Genomic DNA, 20,571 nt, shown 5'->3' with positions numbered 1-20,571 from the left:
CCAGAACGTCAGATAATGAAGACAAAATATATCATCTTGAAAAGAGTCTAGCCAACTCAGAAAGGCTGGTAAAAAAATCACGAGAAAAACATCCAAGAGATATGGGATAACATAAAAAAACCAAACTTACGAGTCATCGGGATAGAGGAAGGAACAGAGATTCAAACCAAGGGAATGAGTAACCTGCTGAATAAAATAATTACAGAAAACTTTCCAGAAATAAAAAAGGAAACGGATATACACATTGTAGATGCATACAGGACACCGAGCACACAAAATCAGAGTAGACCAATGCCAAGACACATTGTTATGAAGATATCCAATATACAGAACAAAGAGAAAATATTAAAAGCTACAAGAGAAAGGAGGCAGATTACATTCAGGGGTAAACCAATAAGGTTAACAACGGATTTTTCATCACAGACGCTGAAAGCAAGAAGATCCTGGAACAACGTATTTCAAACACTGAAAGACAATGGATGCCAACCAAGAATTCTGTATCCAGCAAAATTAAGCTTCAGGTACGACAACGAAATAAAAATCTTTCATGATAAACAAAAGCTAAAAGAATTTTCAGCCAGAAAACCAGCATTGCAAAGCATCTTGAGCAAAACACTACACGAGGAAGAAATGAAAAACAATAACCAAAACCATCAGTGGGAAGTACCTCTGTAAAGACAGAGGGTGGGGGGAAAGCTAATCATGGAGAAACAAACTAAATTAAAAAAAAAAAGAAGATAAATAATCAAACATGGCTGGAAGTACAAACCATATATCAATAGTAACTCTACACGTTAATGGCTTAAACTCTCCAATAAAGCGACATAGGCTAGTAACATGGACTAAAAAAACAAATCCAACAATATGCTGCCTCCAGGAGACACATCTGATTGGAAAAGACATACACAGGCTGAAGGTGAAAGGTTGGGAAAAAATATACCACGCACACGGTCCTCGTAAGCAAGCAGGGGTGGCCATCCTCATATCGAATAAAATCGACTTCAAGACTAAGTTAATCAAAAGGGATAAGGAAGGACATTATATACTGTTAAAAGGAACCATTCACCAACAAGACATAACAATTATCAATATTTATGCACCAAATAATGGTGCTGCGACGTTCATAAAACAAATTCTCCTCAAGTTCAAGAATCAAATAGACCACAACACAATAATTATGGGTGACTTCAACACACCTATCTCACCATTGGAAAGATCCTCCAAACAAAAGTTGAATAAAGAAACTATAGAACTCAATATCACAATCAATAACCTAGACTTAACTGACATATATAGAATATATCAACCATCATCAAGTGGATATACTTTTTTCTCAGCAGCACATGGATCCTTCTCAAAAATAGGCCATATATTATGCCATAGGGCAACCCTCAGTAAATATAAAGGGGTGGAGATAATACCATGCATTTTATCTGATCATAATGGAATGAAACTGGAAATCAATGATAAAAGAAGGAAGGAAAAATCCTATATCACATGGAAAATGAACAATATGTTACTGAATGATCAATGGGTTGCAGAAGACATAAAGGAGGAAATCAAAAAATTCTTAGAGATAAATGAAAATACAGACACAACATATCGGAATCTATGGGACACAATGAAAGCAATTTTAAGAGGGAAATTCATCGCCTGGAGGTCATTCCTCAAAAAAAGGAAAAACTGCGGGGACCCAACATGGCGGCCGGCGAGGAGGCAGCACTTTCAATACCTCCACAGTAATGGGATCAGAGAGACCCATTAATACACCTAAATGCTACCTGCTGAGAAACTTCTAGCAAAATTCTGCTGAAAGGAGACCTGCCGGGAATTAGTAAGTTTATTGGAAGTGTCAGTTTGTCTCGGCTACGAGGCACAGGGGCCCAGTCCCGCTGGCCGCCGCCAAAAGGCCGCTGCTAGCCCGGCGGCGAACGTTCAAACAGCTGCTGCCTGCCCGGGCTCCTGCCGGCCCGGCTCTGTGAACCGCCCCCGGCGGTTCGGCGCTACAAACGACCCCCCCCCCGTTCGGCGCTGCAAGCGACCCCCCCTACCCCCCCTCGGGTGAACAGCTCCCGCCCGCACGGCGAACAGCCCCGCCCGCATGGCAAACGGACCCCGCCCACCTGGCTCTGCAAACGACCCCGCCCAACCGGCAAAAGGCCCCGCCCACCCGGCTCAGGAGGCGACGTGAAGGGACTCTAACCAAGCCTTTATGAAATAGCGAACTGGGAGCTAAAACCAGAGACTGAGTCAGACCAGAGACAAGCCAATCCCACCCCTCCCTTCGGATTCTCCGGCAAGGAGCCAGGGGCCCGCCATAGCAGAGAGGGGAAGTCACCAGAGTTCGGCCAACGAGATTCCTTCCCAGCGGAATCTACTTTAGCAGGTGTGTGACTCCCACCAACACCAGATACAAACAACCGGGAAACTTCAAAAATCTCTCCGTGGGCATGACCGTAAGGGCCAAGGGACTCCCGACCCCCAACTCCCCCTACCACCAGTGACGTGGGCGTGACTTTAGGGGTGGAGGGAAGCAGAGAAGACTCCCTGCCCCCAACTCCCCCAACCGCCAACAGAGAGGGCATGACGGTAGGGGCGGAGGGAAACAGAGGGCACTCCTGACCCCCAACTCCTCCTACCGCCAGCGGAGTGGTCGTGATTGTAGGGGCTGAGGGTAGCAGAGGGGATTCTCGACCCCCAACTCACATTACCACCAGTGGCGACACCCAAGGTCTTAGCCGCCAGCTTCCCAGGGCGTGCCCACCAAAGGGGTCTGGAAAAACTAAACTATTGACTCCCAGACCACAGCTCCACAGCACTGGAGATTAGATGAATGGTAGAGAGAATGCTCAGTCGTTCGGAAAATAGGGCACGCAGTGGGGCTGAAAGTATAACCAGATCCTTGGGAACCGCCTCTGGTGAGCAGGACCTGGCTGGCTGGCAGGAGGAAGGGGAGGAGGGGCCGGAGAAGTGGAACAACTCTGGACTAACAGGATTGAGAGACTCCCAGGAGCTGCCTTACAGGGATTGCTGTCGACACATAGAGGGCAAAACTCAGCCCGGAGGGCACAGCTCTGCCTACGGGAAGAGAAGAAAATGGATCTCTAAGACCTAATTTAATTTCTTATTTTATTTTATTCTATTTTTTCTCTCCCCTTTTCCTTCTTTCTTTCCCCTTTCAAGTTTTATTGTTCTTTCCATTCTCCCTATTCTATCTATCTCCCTCTCCTTCTTTCTTTTTAAGAGCACCTTCTTTCCCCTTCTCCCCAACTTTCATCCCAAGCATTACGTCCTCCATTACGTGTAATTGTCTAAATGCAAATAGGTGAATGTTTTGAGGCTGTCTATAGGGCTCCTAAATACCTAGCTACTACCAACACCCTGATCCAATCGACAGTTAGTATCCCCCTTCAGTAGAGCAACCTTCTAAAGTAGCCAAGACATACTAACCCTTATACCTTCATAGCACCTAACCTAAACATAAAGTCCTAAGAACAAACAACAAATCACTATATGCATACAGAATCCGGAAGCCCTTTATAAATTGAATGAATCAGCTTTAAAGTACAATAAAGCCCAACATCTCTAGGCATAATCTCCCACCACAAAGGAGAGACAACAGAGATATACAAAGCCAAAACAGCTGATGGGGTAGAGAGGGAAGAGAGGAGGGAAGGGGAGGGGGGATAGTAGGGGATAGGAAAGGTAGCAGAATACAACAGTCACTAATATGGCATTATGGAAAAATGTGGATGTGTAACCGATGTGATTCTGCAACTTGTATTTGGGGTAAAAATGGGAATTCATAACCCACTTGAATCAAATGTATGAAAGATGATATGTCATGAGTTATGTGATGTTTTGAACAACCAATAAAAAAAGAATGCAAAAAAAAAAGAAAAAGGAAAAATAAATAAAATAGTTAAAACCAAAAAGGAAAAACCAACAAATAAATGAGCTCACACTTCATCTCAAAGCCCTAGAAAAGGAAGAGCAAAACAACAGCAAATGTAGCAGAAGGCAAGAAATAATTAAAATCGGAGCAGAAATCAACGAAATTGAAACAAAAGAAACTATTGAAAAAATTAACAAAACTAAAAGTTGGTTCTTCGAAAAAATAAATAAGATAGACAGACCCTTAGCCATGCTAACGAAGAGAAGAAGAGAGAGAACTCAAATTACTAACATACGGGATGAAAAAGGCAATATCACAACAGATGCTACAGAAATACAGAAGACAATTAGAAATTATTTTGAAAACCTATATTCCAATAAATTAGAAGATAGTGAAGACATTGATAAATTTCTTAAGTCATATGATTTGCCCAGACTGAGTCAGGAGGATACTCACAACTTAAACAGACCAATATCAATGGATGAAATAGAAGAAGCAATCAAAAGACTACCAACCAAGAAAAGCCCTGGACTGGATGGGTATACAGTGGAGTTTTACAAAACCTTTAAAGAAGAATTAACACCAATACTTTTCAAGTTATTTCAGGAAACAGAAAAAGAGGGAGCTCTGCCAAATTCATTCTATGAGGCCAACATCACCCTGATTCCGAAACCAGACAAAGACACCTCAAAGAAAGAAAACTACAGACCAATATCTCTGATGAACCTAGATGCAAAAATCCTCAATAAAATTCTGGCGAATCGGATACAAAGGCACATCAAAAAAATTGTGCACCATGATCAAGTACGATTTATCGGGGCTGGGAATGTGGCTCAAGCGGTAGCGCGCTCGTCTGGCATGCGTGCGGCCCGGGTTCGATCCTCAGCACCACATACCAACAAAGATGTTGTGTCCGCCGAAAACTAAAAAATAAATATTAAAAAAAAAAAAAAAGTACGATTTATCCCTGGGGTGCAAGGATGGTTCAATATACGGAAATCAATAAATGTGATTCACCACATCAATAGACTTAAAGATAAGAACCATATGATCATCTCGATAGACGCAGAAAAAGCATTCAACAAAGTACAGCATCCCTTTATGTTCAAAACATTAGAAAAACTAGGGATAACAGGAACTTACCTCGACATAGTAAAAGCTATCTATGCTAAGCCTCAGGCTAGCATCATTCTGAATGGAGAAAAATTGAAGGCATTCCCTTTAAAATCTGGAACAAGACAGGGATGCCCTCTCTCACCACTTCTATTCAATATAGTTCTCAAAACACTGGCCAGAGCAATTAGACAGACGAAAGAAATTAAAGGCATAAAAATAGGAAAAGAAGAACTGAAATTATCACAATTTGCGGAAGACATGATTCTATACCTAGAAGACCCAAAAGGGTCTATAAAAAAACTACTAGAACTAATAAATGAATTCAGCAAAGTGGCAGGATATAAAATCAACATGCATAAATCAAAGGCATTTCTGTATATCAGCGACAAAACTTCTGAAACGGAAATGAGGAAAAACACTCCATTCACAATATCCTCAAAAAAAAATAAAATACTTGGGAATCAACCTAACAAAAGAGGTGAAAGATCTATACAATGAAAACTACAGAACCCTAAAAAGAGAAGTAGAAGAAGATCTTAGAAGATGGAAAAATATACCCTGTTCATGGATAGGCAGAACTAACATCATCAAAATGGCGATATTACCAAAAGTTCTCTATAGGTTTAATGCAATGCCAATCAAAATCCCAACGGCATTTCTTGTAGAAATAGATAAAGCAATCATGAAATTCATATGGAAAAATAAAAGACCCAGAATAGCAAAAGCAATTCTAAGCAGGAAGTGTGAATCAGGCGGTATAGCGATACCAGATTTCAAACTATATTTCAGAGCAATAGTAACAAAAACAGCATGGTACTGGTACCAAAACAGGTGGGTGGACCAATGGTACAGAATAGAGGACACAGAGACTAATCCACAAAGCTACAACTATCTTATATTTGATAAAGGAGCTAAAAGCATGCAATGGAGGAAGGATAGCATCTTCAACAAATGGTGCTGGGAAAACTGGAAATCCATATGCAACAAAATGAAACTGAATCCCTTTCTCTCACCATGCACAAAAGTTAACTCAAAATGGATCAAGGAGCTAGATATCAAATCAGAGACTCTGTGTCGGATAGAAGAAAAAGTTGGCTCCGATCTATATATTGTGGGGTCGGGCTCCAAATTCCTTAATAGGACACCCATAGCACAAGAGTTAATAACAAGAATCAACAAATGGGACTTACTTAAACTGAAAACTTTTTTCTCAGCAAGAGAAACAATAAGAGAGGTAAATAGGGAGCCTACATCATGGGAACAAATTTTTACCCCTTACACTTCAGATAGAGCCCTAATATCCAGAGTATACAAAGAACTCAAAAAATTAGACAATAAGATAACAAATAACCCAATCAACAAATGGGCCAAGGACCTGAACAGACACTTCTCAGAGGAGGACATACAATCAATCAACAAGTACACGAAAAAATGCTCACCATCTCTAGCAGTCAGAGAAATGCAAATCAAAACCACCCTAAGATACCATCTCACTCCAGTAAGATTGGCAGCCATTATGAAGTCAAACAACAACAAGTGCTGGCGAGGATGTGGGGAAAAGGGTACTCTTGTTCATTGCTGGTGGGACTGCAAACTGGTGCGGCCAATTTGGAAAGCAGTATGGAGATTTCTGGGAAAGCTGGGAATGGAACCACCATTTGACCCAGCTATTGCCCTTCTTGGACTATTCCCTGAAGACCTTAAAAGTGCGTACTACAGGGATACTGCCACATCGATGTTCATAGCAGCACAATTCACAATTGCTATACTGTGGAACCAACCCAGATGCCCTTTAATAGATGAATGGATTAAAAAATGTGGCATTTATACACCATGGAGTATTACGCAGCACTAAAAAATGACAAAATCATGGAATTTGCAGGGAAATGGATGGCACTAGAGCAGATTATGCTTAGTGAAGCTAGCCAATCCCTAAAAAACAAATACCAAATGTCTTCTTTGATATAATGAGAGCAACTAAGAACAGAGCAGGGAGGAAGAGCAGGAAGAAAAGATTAACATTAAACAGAGATATGAGGTGGGAGGGAAAGGGAGAGAAAAGGGAAATTGCATGGTAATGGAGGGAGACCCTCATTGCTATACAGAATTACATATAAGAGGTTGTGAGGGGAATGGGAAAATAAACAAGGAGAGAAATTAATTACAGTAGATGGGGTAGAGAGAGAAGATGGGAGGGGAGGGGAGGGGGGATAGTAGATGATAGGAACGGTAGCAGAATACAACAGTTACTAATAGGGCATTATGTAAAAATGTGGATGTGTAACCGATGTGATTCTGCAATCTGTATTTGGAGTAAAATTGGGAGTTCATAATCAACTTGAATCTAATGTATGAAATATGATATGTTAAGAGCTTTGTAATGTTTTGAACAACCAATTAAAAAATAAATAAAATGTAAAAATAAAAAATAAAAATTCTCTCTCTTTCTCTCTGTCTTTTTTTTTCTTTTTTTTTATTCGTTGTTCAAAACATTACAAAGCTCATGACATATCATCTTTCATACATTTGATTCAAGTGGGTTATGAACTCCCATTTTTGCCCCAAATACAAGTTGCAGAATCACATCGGTTACACATCCACATTTTTACATAATACCATATTAGTGACTGTTGTATTCTGCTACCTTTCCTATCCCCTACTATCCCCCCTCCCCTTCCCTCTCATTTTCCCTCTCTACCCCATCTGCTGTTGTTTAATTCTCTCCCTTGTTTTTTTTCCCTTTCCCCTCACAAACTCTTATATGTAATTTTGTGTAACAATGAGGGTCTCCTTCCATTTCCATACAGTTTCCCTTCTCTCTCCCTTTCTCTCCCCCCACTCGTCTCTGTTTAATGTTAATCTTTTCCTCATGCTCTTCTTCCCTGTTCTTTTCTTAGTTGCTCTCTTTATATCAAAAAAGACATTTGGCATTTGTTTTTTAAGGATTGGCTAGGTTCACTTAGCATAATGTGCTCTAATGCCATCCATTTCCCTGCAAAATCCATGATTTTGTCGTTTTTTAGTGCTGCATAATACTCCACTATGTATAAATGCCACATTTTTTTATCCATTCATCTATTGAAGGGCATCTAGGTTGATTCCAGAGTCTAGCTATTGTGAATTGTGCTGCTATGATCATTGATGTGGCAGTATCCCTATAGTATGCTCTTTTAAGGTCCTCAGGGAATAGACCGAGAAGGGCGATAGCTGGGTCAAATGGTGGTCCCAGGAATCTCCATACTGCTTTCCATATTGGCCGCACCAATTTGCGGCCAATATGGAAAAAATAAAAATTCTCTCTCTCTCTCTCTCTCTCTCTCTCTCTCTCTCTCTCTCTCTCTCTCTCTGTCTTAAAAAAAAAAAACAGCAATGCACTAAGCAACTCAGAGAGACCCTTTCTCTAAATAAAATACAAAATAGGGCTGGAGATGTGGCTCAAGGGTTGAGGGCCCCTGAGTTCAATTCCTGGTACCAAAAACAAAGAAACCTTCCCCCCAAGAAAAAAACATTTTATGAAACTAATATAAACCTGATTTCAAAACCAGACAAAAATGCATCAAGGAAAGAAAATTATAGACCCATATCTCTGAGGAACGTAGATGCAACTATTCTAAATAAGATATTAGCAAACCACGTTTAAAAATACATCAAGAGTTGGGCACAGAAACATGCACCTATAATCCCAGTGGCTCAGGAGGCTGAGGCAGGAGGATCACAAGTTCAAAGCCAGCCTCAATAAATTAATGAGGCCCTAAGTAACTCAGTGAGACCCCATCTCTAAATAAAATACAAGAAAAGGGTGGGAGTATTGCTCAGTGGTTAAGTGCCCCTCGGTTCAAACACTGGTACCAAAAAAATAAAAAGTGAATCAGGAAGGTAATACACCATGATTAAGTGGGTTTCATACAAAAGATGCAAGGTCAGTTCAACATACACAGATCAATAAATGTGATTCATTATTTAAACAAAACTAAAAACAAAAATCGTAGGATCATGCAGGAAAAGCCTTTGATAAAATTCAGTACCCATTTATGTTAAATAAATGCTATGTCATAACATTTATGTTAAAAATGCTAAAAGCTATCAATCGAGGGAAGTTACCTCAACATCGTAAAGGTCATTTATAACAAACCAAAAGCAAACATCATACTAAATGGATAAAAACTAAAAGCATTTCCACTAAATTCAGGAACAAGACAAGGCTGTCCACTCTCACCTCTCCTATTCAATATAGTCCTCAAAGCATTAGCCAGAGCAATCAGGTAAGAAAAGGAAATCAGAGGGATTCAAATAGGAAAAGAACTCAAGCTATCTCTGTTTGCCCATGATATGATCCTATATCAAGAAGATCCAAAAAAACTCCACCAGAAATTTCTAGAACTTATTACTGAATTTAGCAAGTAGCAGGATATAAGGTCAATACCCATAAAACAATAGCTTTCCTATATTCCAACAGTGATTCAGTCAAGGAAGAAATCAGAAAAACCATCCCATTCACAATAATCTATTAAAAAAAAAGAAAGAAAGAAAAAAACTTGGACATTACTCTAACCAAGGAGGTAAAAGAGCTCTAAAATGAAAATTACAGAATACTGAAGAAAGAAGTTGAAGAAGATCTTGGAAGATGGAAAGGTATCTCAAGTTCTTGAATAGGCAGAATTAATATTGTCAAAATGGCCACATTACCAAAAGCAATATACAGATTCAATGCAATCCCCATCAAAATACCAATGGCATTCTTCACAGAATTAGACAAAAACAAATTTTAATTCATTTGGAAGAATAAGAGACCCAGAATAGCCAAAGCAATATTAAGCAAGAAAAGTAAACCAGGAGGCATCATAATACCTGATTTGAAATGATACTATAGAGCTATATTAACAAAAGCAGCATGGTACTGGCACCAAAATAGACATGAAGACCAGTTGAATAGAATAGAATATACAGACACACCCATAACCCTCTAGCCATATGATATTTCACAAAGGTGCCAAAACCAAATCTTGTAGAAAAGACAGTCTTTTAAACAAATGGTGCTGGCAAACTAGATAGCTTTATGTAGAAATATAAAATTAGACCCCTATTTTTCACCCTACACTCAAATTGGAAAAGAACTGGATTGGATCAATTGAAATGGATCAAAGACAAAACACAGGGTCAACACTCCATCACAGAGGTGCTGGCACAGACTTCCTTAACAAGACTCCCAAAGCACAAGAAATAAAACCAACAATCAATAATGGGATGTCATTAAACTAAAAAGTGTCTGCACAGTGAAGGAAATAATTAAGAGCTGGCAGAGAGAGACTACCGAATGGAAGAAAATCTCAGCCAGCTACTCCTTCAATACAGGATTAATATCCAGAATATACAAAGAACTCAAAAAACTTAGTACCAAAAATCAAATAGTCTAATCAATAAATGGGCAAAAGAATTAAACAAAAATGTCTCAATAGAAGAAACACAAAACACCAATAAATATGTGAAAAAAATGTTCAACATCTTTAGCAATCAGGGAAATGTAAATCAAAACTATACTAAGTTCCATCTAACTCCAGTCAGAATGGCAATGGTCAAGAACACAATAAATACAAGATTGTGGGGAGAAAGGAATACTTGTACATTTTTGATGGGATGGCAGACTAGTACAACCACTCTGAAAAGCAGTATGCAATTTCCTCAAAAAACTAGGGATGGCCTGCGCCGGCAAGGTAGAGGGAACTGTGACCACCCACAGAGCAGGCCCAGCAGCCTGCTGAGGGGCAGAGCCGCCCCCCACCCCCCACGCCTGCCAGGTAGGCGGAACTGTGACCACTGACAGAAAAGGCCCAGTGGCCCGTGGCGGGACAGAGCTTCCAATCACTCCTGCAAGGTAGGCGGGCCTGCGACCCACCGGCAGAAGAGGAGCAGCGGCCTGCTGACAGGCAGAGCCGCCCCCTCCCCCTGCGCCGGCAAGGTAGAGGGAACTGTGACCACCCACAGAGCAGGCCCAGCGGCCTGCTCAGGGGCAGAGCCGCCCCCCACCCCCCGCGCCTGCCAGGTAGGTGGAACTGTGACCACCGACAGAAAAGTCCCAGTGGCCCGCGGAGGGGCAGAGCTTCCAATCACTCCTGCAAGGTAGGCGGGCCTGCAACCCACCGGCAGAAGAGGAGCAGCGGCCTGCTGAGAGGCAGAGCCGCCCCCTCCCCCCGCGCCTGAACAGAACAGGCCAGACTTGCAACCGACAGACAGAACAGGCCCAGTGGCCTGAGGAAGGGTAGAGCCGCCTCGCCCCCCGCACCTGCAAGGTAGGCGGACCTGCGACCCACTGGCAGAACAGCCCCAGAGGCCTGCAGAGGGGCAGTGCCGCTGCCTGCGCCTGCAAAGTAGGCAGAACTGCGACCACAGACAGAACAAGCCTCGCGGCCCGCAGAGGGACAGAGCCGCAGCCCACGCCTGCAAGGTAGGCGGACATGCTACCGACCGGCAGAGCAGGCCCAGTGGCCTGCCGGCGTGGTAGGCACATTGCCCCAATTGGAGGAGGGGCAGAGCCGCCACCCACGCCTGCGAGGGAGACTTTGCAACTATACAAGACCAATATAAATATATAGGGGGAAAATTCAATAGCACAACAGTTTCACCAAGTAGAAAGGAACGCGAACAGTATGAAGAGACAAGGAAAGAAAGGACCACAAGCAATGCAGGTCAACTCAACGTTAGAAGAGGTAATAGCTGCAGCAGATGGAATGACAGATAAAGAATTCAGGATATACATGCTTCAGATGATCTGGAGTCTCAAGGAAGACATCAGACAGCAAAATCAGACAATGAAAGATCACTTCAACAATGAATTACATAAACAAATCCAAGAAGCAAAAGATCAACTATACAGGGAGATAGAGGTTATAAAAAACAAACAAACAAACAGAAATCCTAGAAATGCAGGAAGCAATAAACCAACTTAAAAACTCAATTGAGAATACTACCAGCAGAGTAGAACACTTAGAAGATAGAACATCAGACAATGAAGATAAAGTATTTCAACTTGAAAAGAACATAGACAGCTCAGCAAGAATGTTAAGAAACCATGAGCAGAACATCCAAGAAATGTGGGATAACATCAAGAGACCAAATTTAAGAGTCATTGGGATACAGGAAGGGGCAGAGTTTCAAACCAAAGGAATGAGCAATCTATTCAATGAAATAATACGAGAAAACTTCCCAAACTTGAAGAATGAGACAGAATCCCAAATCCTAGAAGCCTACAGGACGCCGAATGTGCAAAATCATAAGAGACCCACACCTAGACACATTATAATGAAGATGCCCAACATACAGAATAAGGAGAGAATTTTAAAAGCTACAAGAGAAAGGAAGCAGATCACATTTAGGGGTAAGCCAATCAGGATAACAGCTGATCTTTCAACACAGACTCTGAAAGCTAGAAGATCCTGGAATAACATATTTCAAACACTGAAAGAAAATGGGTTCCAACCAAGAATTGTGTTTCCAGCGAAATTAAGCTTCAAGATGGAAGATGAAATTAAAACCTTCCACGATAAACAAAAGTTAAAAGAATTTGCAGCTAGAAAACCATCTCTTCTAAACATCCTTGGCAAAACATTACAGGAAGAGGAAATGGAAAATAACAATGAAAACCAACAGTGGGAGGTAGGACAGTAAAGGGGGGAAAAATAATCAAAGAGGAAAACAAACCATGTTTAGTAACATAAATAAACAAATATGGCTGGAAGAACAACCCATATCTCAATAATAACCCTAAATGTTAATGGCTTAAACTCACCAATCAAGAGACACAGGTTAGTAGAATGGATCACAAAACAAGACCCAACAATATGCTGCCTACAGGAGACGCATTTGATAGGAAAAGACATACATAGGCTGAAGGTGAAAGGTTGGGAAAAATCATATCACTCATATGGACTTCGGAAACAAGCAGGAGTGTCCATACTCATATCAAATAAAATAGATTTCAAGCCAAAGTTAATCAAAAGGGATAAAGAGGGACACTACATACTGCTTAAGGGAACCATACACCAACAAGACATAACAATCATAAATATATATGCCCCAAACAATGGTGCAGCTATGTTCATCAAACAAACTCTTCTCAAGTTCAAGAGTCTAATAGACCACCATACAATAATCATGGGAGACTTCAACACACCTCTCTCGCCACTGGACAGATCTTCCAAACAAAAGTTGAATAAGGAAACTATAGAACTCAATAACACAATTAATAACCTAGACTTAATTGACATATATAGAATATACCACCCAACATCAAGCAGTTACACTTTTTTCTCAGCAGCACATGGATCCTTCTCAAAAATAGATCATATATTATGTCACAGGGAAACTCTTAGACAATACAAAGGAGTAGAGATAATACCATGCATCCTATCTGATCATAATGGAATGGAACTGAAAATCAACGATAAAAGAAGGAAGGAAAAAGAATACATCACTTGGAGAATGAACAATAGGTTACTGAATGATCAATGGGTTATAGAAGACATCAAGGAGGAAATTAAAAAATTCTTAGAGATTAATGAAAACACTGACACAACATATCGGAATCTATGGGACACATTGAAAGCAGTTCTAAGAGGAAAATTCATTGCTTGGAGTTCATTCCTTAAAAAAAGAAAAAACCAACAAATAAATGATCTCATACTTCATCTCAAAATCCTAGAAAAAGAAGAGCAAAACAACAGCAAAAGAAGTAGAAGGCAAAAAATAATTAAAATCAGAGCTGAAATTAATGAAATCGAAACAAAAGAAACAATTGAAAAAATTGACAAAACTAAAAGTTGGTTCTTTGAAAAAATAAACAAAATCGACAGACCCTTAGCCATGCTAGCAAAGAGAAGAAGAGAGAGAACTCAAATTACTAGCATACAGGATGAAAAAGGCAATATCACAACAGACACTTCAGATATACAGAAGATAATCAAAAATTATTTTGAATCCTTATACTCCAATAAATTAGAAGATAGCGAAGGCATCGATAAATTTCTTAAGTCATATGATCTGCCCAGATTGAGTCAGGAGGATATAGACAACCTAAACAGACCAATATCAATTGAGGAAATAGAAGAAACCATCAAAAGACTACCAACTAAGGAAAGCCCAGGACCAGATGGGTATACAGCAGAGTTTTACAAAACCTTTAAAGAGGAACTAATACCAATACTTTTCAAGCTACTTCGGGAAATAGAAAAAGAGGGAGAACTTCCAAATTCATTCTACGAGGCCAACATCACCCTGATACCTAAACCAGACAAAGACACTTCAAAGAAAGAAAACTACAGACCAATATCTCTAATGAACCTAGATGCAAAAATCCTCAATAAAATTCTGGCGAATCGGATACAAAAACATATCAAAAAAATTGTGCACCATGATCAAGTAGGATTCATCCCTGGGATGCAAGGCTGGTTCAATATACGGAAATCAATAAATGTTATTCACCACATCAATAGACTTAAAAATAAGAACCATATGATCATCTCGATAGATGCGGAAAAAGCATTCAACAAAGTACAGCATCCCTTTATGTTCAAAACTCTAGAAAAACTAGGGATAACAGGAACATACCTCAATATTGTAAAAGCAATCTATGCGAAGCCTCAGGCTAGCATCATTCTGAATGGAGAAAAATTGAAGGCATTCCCTCTAAAATCTGGAACAAGACAGGGATGCCCTCTCTCTCCACTTCTGTTCAACATAGTTCTCGAAACACTGGCCAGAGCAATTAGACAGACGAAAGAAATTAAAGGCATCAAAATAGGAAAAGAAGAACTTAAATTATCACTATTTGGAGATGACATGATTCTATACCTAGCAGACCCAAAAGGGTCTACAAAGAAACTATTAGAGCTAATAAATGAATTCAGCAAAGTGGCAGGATATAAAATCAACACGCATAAATCAAAGGCATTCCTGTATATCAGCGACAAATCCTCTGAAATGGAAATGAGGACAACCACTCCATTCACAATATCTTCAAAAAAAATAAAATAATTGGGAATCAACCTAACAAAAGAGGTGAAAGACTTATACAATGAAAACTACAGAACCCTAAAGAGAGAAATAGAAGAAGATCTTAGAAGATGGAAAAATATACCCTGTTCATGGATAGGCAGAACTAACATCATCAAAATGGCGATATTACCAAAAGTGCTCTATAGGTTTAATGCAATGCCAATCAAAATCCCAACGGCATTTCTTGTAGAAATAGAGAAAGCAATCATGAAATTCATATGGAAAAATAAACGACCCAGAATAGCAAAAACAACTCTAAGCAGGAAGTGTGAATCAGGCGGTATAGCGATACCAGACTTCAAACATTACTCCAGAGCAATAGTAACAAAAACAGCATGGTACTGGTACCAAAACAGGCGGGTGGACCAATGGTACAGAATAGAGGACACAGAAACTAATCCACAAAACTACAACTACCTTATATTTGATAAAGGGGCTAAAAGCATGCAATGGAGGAAGGATAGCATCTTCAACAAATGGTGCTGGGAAAACTGGAAATCCATATGCAACAAAATGAAACTGAATCCCTTTCTCTCGCCATGCACAAAAGTTAATTCAAAATGGATCAAGGAGCTTGATATCAAATCAGAGACACGCCGTCTGATAGAAGAAAAAGTTGGCTACGATCTACATACTGTGGGGTCAGGCTCCAAATTCCTCAATAGGACACCCATAGCACAAAAGTTAATAACTAGAATCAACAAATGGGACTTACTCAAACTAAAAAGTTTTTTCTCAGCAAAAGAAACAATAAGAGAGGTAAATAGAGAGCCTACATCCTGGGAACAAATCTTTACTCCTCACACTTCAGATAGAGCCCTAATATCCAGAGTATACAAAGAACTCAAAAAATTAGACAATAAGAGAACAAACAACCCAATCAACAAATGGGCCAAGGACCTGAACAGACACTTCTCAGAGGAGGACATACAATCAATCAACAAGTACATGAAAAAATGCTCACCATCTCTAGCAGTCAGAGAAATGCAAATCAAAACCACCCTAAGATACCATCTCACTCCAGTGAGATTGGCAGCCATTATGAAGTCAAACAACAACAAGTGCTGGCGAGGATGTGGGGAAAAGGGTACACTTGTACATTGCTGGTGGGACTGCAAATTGGTGCAGCCAATTTGGAAAGCAGTATGGAGATTTCTTGGAAAGCTGGGAATGGAGCCACCATTTGACCCAGCTATTCCCCTTCTCGGTCTATTCCCTAAAGACCTAAAAAGAGCATGCTACAGGGACACTGCTACATCGATGTTCATAGCAGCACAATTCTCAATAGCAAGACTGTGGAACCAACCTAGATGCCCTTCAATAGATGAATGGATTAAAAAAAATGTGGCATTTATACACAATGGAGTATTACTCTGCATTAAAAAATGACAAAATCATAGAATTTACAGGGAAATGGATGGCATTAGAGCAGATTATGCTAAGTGAAGCTAGCCAATCCCTAAAAAACAAATGCCAAATGTCTTCTTTGATATAAGGAGAGTAACTAAGAACAGAGTAGGGTCGAAGAGCATGAGAAGAAGATTAATATTAAACAGGGATGAGAGGTGAAAGGGAAAGGGAGAGAGAAGGGAAATTGCATGGAAATGGAAGGAGACCCTCAGAGTTATACAAAAGTACATACAAGCGGAAGTGAGGGGAAAGGGAAAAATAATACAAGGGGGACAAATGAATGTCAGTAGAGGGGGCAGAGAGAGAAGAGGGGAGGGGAGGGGAGGGGAGGGGGGGTAGTAGAGGATAGGAAAGGCAGCAGAACACAACAGACACTAGTATGGCAATATGTAAATCCATGGATGTGTAACTGATGTAATTCTGCAATCGGTATATGGGGTAAAAATGGGAGCTCATAACCCACTTGAATCAAAGTGTGAAATATGATATATCAAGAACTATGTAATGTTTTGAACAGCCAACAATAAAAAATTAAAAAAAAAAAAAAAAACTAGGGATGGAACCATCATATGACCCAGCTATCCTACTCTCCATTATTTTCCCAAAAGATCTAAAATCAGCATACTGAAGTAGCACCATCACATCAATGTTTATAGCAGCACAATTTACAATAGCTAAATTACAGAATCCACCAGATGCCTGTCAATAGATGAATGAATAAAGAAAATGTGAGATACACACACACACAATGGAGTTCTACTCAGCCATTAAAAAGAATGAAATTATGACATTTGCTGGTAAATGGATGGAAATAAAAAATACCACACTAAGTGAAATTAGACAAACTCAGAAATTCAAACGTCAAATGTTCTCATATGTGGAAGCTAGAGTAAAATAAAGGAAAGGGGGAAGGAATGATAAGATTACTAGAGAACCAATCAAATACAAATTAATTAATCAAAGACAAATGAAAGGAAGTCTAGTAGAGTAGAAGAAGGAGGCGGAAGGATGGGACAGAAAAGAGGGGAAGAGGGGGCATCATTAACTGAAATCTATTTCCATGCATGTATGAGTTTGTGAGGATTAACCCAACTACTATTTATAACCATAAACTCTAATACAAAAAAAAAGGAATGACTTTTTTAAAATACAAAAAAGCAAGCCAGGCACAAAAGCACAAACCTATAATCCCAGCAACTTGGGAAGCTGAGGCAGGAGGAGGAATGCAAGTTCAAGGCCAGCCTCAGCAACTTAGTGATGTCCTAAGCACACAGTGAGACCCTGTCTCTTAAGTTTAAAAATAAATAAATAAAGGATTGGAGATGTGATGAAATGATAAAGCCCCTCTGGGTTCAATCTCCAGTACCAATAAAAAAAAAAAAACGAAAGGAAAAAAAGCTAGACCAAACATAATATTATGTTTATAGTATTAGAACTATAAACATCTGTCATAAGATATTTATTCCTATACCAATTGGTAAAATAAAATGAAAATATTTTAGATATATCATTTGTTGCTAAATTTTATTATAAATTTTAAAATTAAAAAGAAAGCCATTTTACTTTTGGAGGTTGATACTTTCTGACTGTAAAGTTGGGCCACATGAAGAAAAATCACTTCAGCTTTTGATCCCTTCTGTAGTGCAGTCTGGTCCTCACTAGTCAACTTTTCGAATCCTTTAATAAAAGATCATGAAAATATATATAGATAATGAAAAATAATTTTCAGACATAGTATTTAATGTTTTAAATTATTAATTTTCTTATGAATTCTAAATGTTCACTTACAATAATCATGATCTATAACTTCAAATTTGAATAAAATTCTTAATTATACATGGTAATACTTTGGGGCACTTTCATCAGATAATCCTTTTCTTCTAGCAAGGACAAATTAAACATAGTTTATTTAGACTTGAAGAATTTATTTTATAATGAATCGTGTGTGCATGTAAATAGCTAAGTTTTGGCCAAGAGTGGCTCCACATTTTTAATATTGTACAGGGAATCTTCTTTTTGTTTCATGTTTCATTTAAAACAACAAAAACAAATCATTTCCAAAAATTAAACATGCAAATAAATATGTTTATCTTAACTCTTAAATGTTGACGTATTTGAATAATATTTTTAAATATTTAGATTTTCACCCACATGATTAATTGGAGCAGGCAGACATAAACATGTTTTGGCAGTTAGAAGTGGCATTGGTAGAAAACATAGAGGTTTTGTTTTCCTTACAATACCCTCTTCCTTTAAAATATGGAACATTTTAAAAAATTGAAGTGGTAAATTACTTTAGTTTTTTCCAAAAGCAAAGTAATTACCTGGAAGTCCCTTGGTAAACTCCATCATCCCATGGACATGAAGGATAGCTATCTCTAAGAGTTGTAAAAAGCTCAGTTCAGGATTGGTATATTCCTGCAGCTAACCCATAGAAAGAACTACAATTAATAAATTATTATATTCATTTAAACAACTGTTGAAACTTTAAACTGTTGTGTTAGTCCTTCATTTTTTAAAGAAAATGTCATTAAAAAGGAAATGTTAAAGAAACATCTTCTAAAGAAAATGTTATAAAATGTTATTAAAAAGTTATGAACTATTTCTTGCTAGTAATACATACAAATTTCTTTGTTTCCTCCAAAGGAATCATATATTTTTGATGTGCAGCCACAATGTTATTAATAAGCTGATGTTCCTCTTGAGTTAATTCCATGCTCTCCTGAGTCTGTTAGAAAGTATAGTGAGAAATTATTTGTGCATACTCATTAAACAAAACATCATTAAAGAAAAAACAAAAAATTATAAATGAAGAAGTCTTGCCACTTTTCCAGATCTAGTGGTGGATGATACAAGTTTGTTGTCTGCTCCTTCCTCTTCCACTTTGACATTATAGTAAAAACTATTCTTCTGCTTAAAGTTCTTTCGAAGCCTCTTTGATTTGCGTTGGATTTCTGTGAGTAAACCTGTGATATTATAAAATTTATGTAAAACATTTTTGACTTGGCAATAACATAATAGGATTTTTATGAAATTGTCTTATATGGTATACTTATATGACACTAGACTTGACTTTTTACAAAGAACATTTATTTGGGGGTATTTATATCACAGCAATTGAATTTATTATATTTATTTCTCCTTTTTCTTATAAAATTATGGTGAATACCTAAAAGCCCTTTATTCAAGCAAAAAATCAAAAATTAATTTTGTCTGTCCAAATTATAAATTTAAAAATTTATATAATAACACCAACAGTAATTATATCCTGAAAGCAACGTAGAATATTGTTTAGTAGAGCAGTGGAACTACCTTACCAACAGCTTCTTGTGATTTTTCAAAATGAGTAAAGTCAAGATTTTTTCTTGTTATAAACAAGACCAAGGTACTGATACATTTTTGTAAACAATTTTAATTTAGGGTTTATTGTTTCTATGGGGTTTTTAAAATTTTTTTTAGTTGTTGATAGACCTTTATTTTATTTATTTATATGTGGTGCTGAGAATCGAACACTGTGCCTCAACATGCCAGGCAAGTGTGTTACCGCTGAGCCACAGCCACAGCTTTATGTGTTTATGGGTTTTTAAATCTTCATCTGGTACCTCTACCTGAACAGCAGTCCATCAGTCACTACTAAAATTAGTCAAATATTAATATTTACCTTTTACAATGTGAGCCATTTCTATAAGCATTTAAATCATAGCTATTATATTTTAAAACATTATATGCTGGGGTGCAGCTCAGTGATAAAGTGCTTGCCTAGCATGCATGAGGCCCTAGGTTTGATCCCCAACACTGTAAAAATAAATAAATAAATAAATAATAAACAAATAAATAAATCTAAAACTTGCTGGGCACAGTAGCACACATCTGTAATCCTGGCAATTTGGGAGACTGAGGCAGGAGTGTTGCAAGTTTGAAACCAGCCTCAACAACTTAGCAAGACTCTCAGCAACTTAGCATTCAATTCCTAGTACCAAAATTATTAACTAATTAAAAATATTATATCAGGAGCTATAATGGAGAACAAAAGCCTTAGTCTCTTTCTAAATGATTTCATCATTTTTGTTAGGGAACAAGAATATATCCAAATATAAAGCCAT

The 20,571-nt window shown here is 38.6% G+C and overlaps 1 protein-coding gene across 1 annotated transcript in view; it reads right to left on the bottom strand.

Annotated features, from left to right (window-relative positions):
• The window catches only part of LOC114096699 (bile acid receptor-like), a 47,963-nt gene that overhangs the window by 10,853 nt on the left and 16,539 nt on the right, over nucleotides 1-20,571 (bottom strand). The window contains exons 4-7 of the mRNA XM_027940246.1: nucleotides 19,292-19,434; nucleotides 19,092-19,196; nucleotides 18,793-18,892; nucleotides 18,032-18,145 (exon numbers count right to left, since the gene is read on the bottom strand). Of these exons, the coding sequence (XP_027796047.1) occupies nucleotides 18,032-18,145; nucleotides 18,793-18,892; nucleotides 19,092-19,196; nucleotides 19,292-19,434 (462 nt within the window). The remainder of the gene's footprint in view (nucleotides 1-18,031; nucleotides 18,146-18,792; nucleotides 18,893-19,091; nucleotides 19,197-19,291; nucleotides 19,435-20,571) is intronic.

The sequence above is a fragment of the Marmota flaviventris genome, chromosome 10 (genome assembly GCF_047511675.1).
Source record: "Marmota flaviventris isolate mMarFla1 chromosome 10, mMarFla1.hap1, whole genome shotgun sequence".
Taxonomy (NCBI): Eukaryota; Metazoa; Chordata; class Mammalia; order Rodentia; family Sciuridae; genus Marmota; species Marmota flaviventris.
Note: the sequence above shows the minus strand (reverse complement) of the source record. Positions and strands in the feature narration are given on the sequence as shown.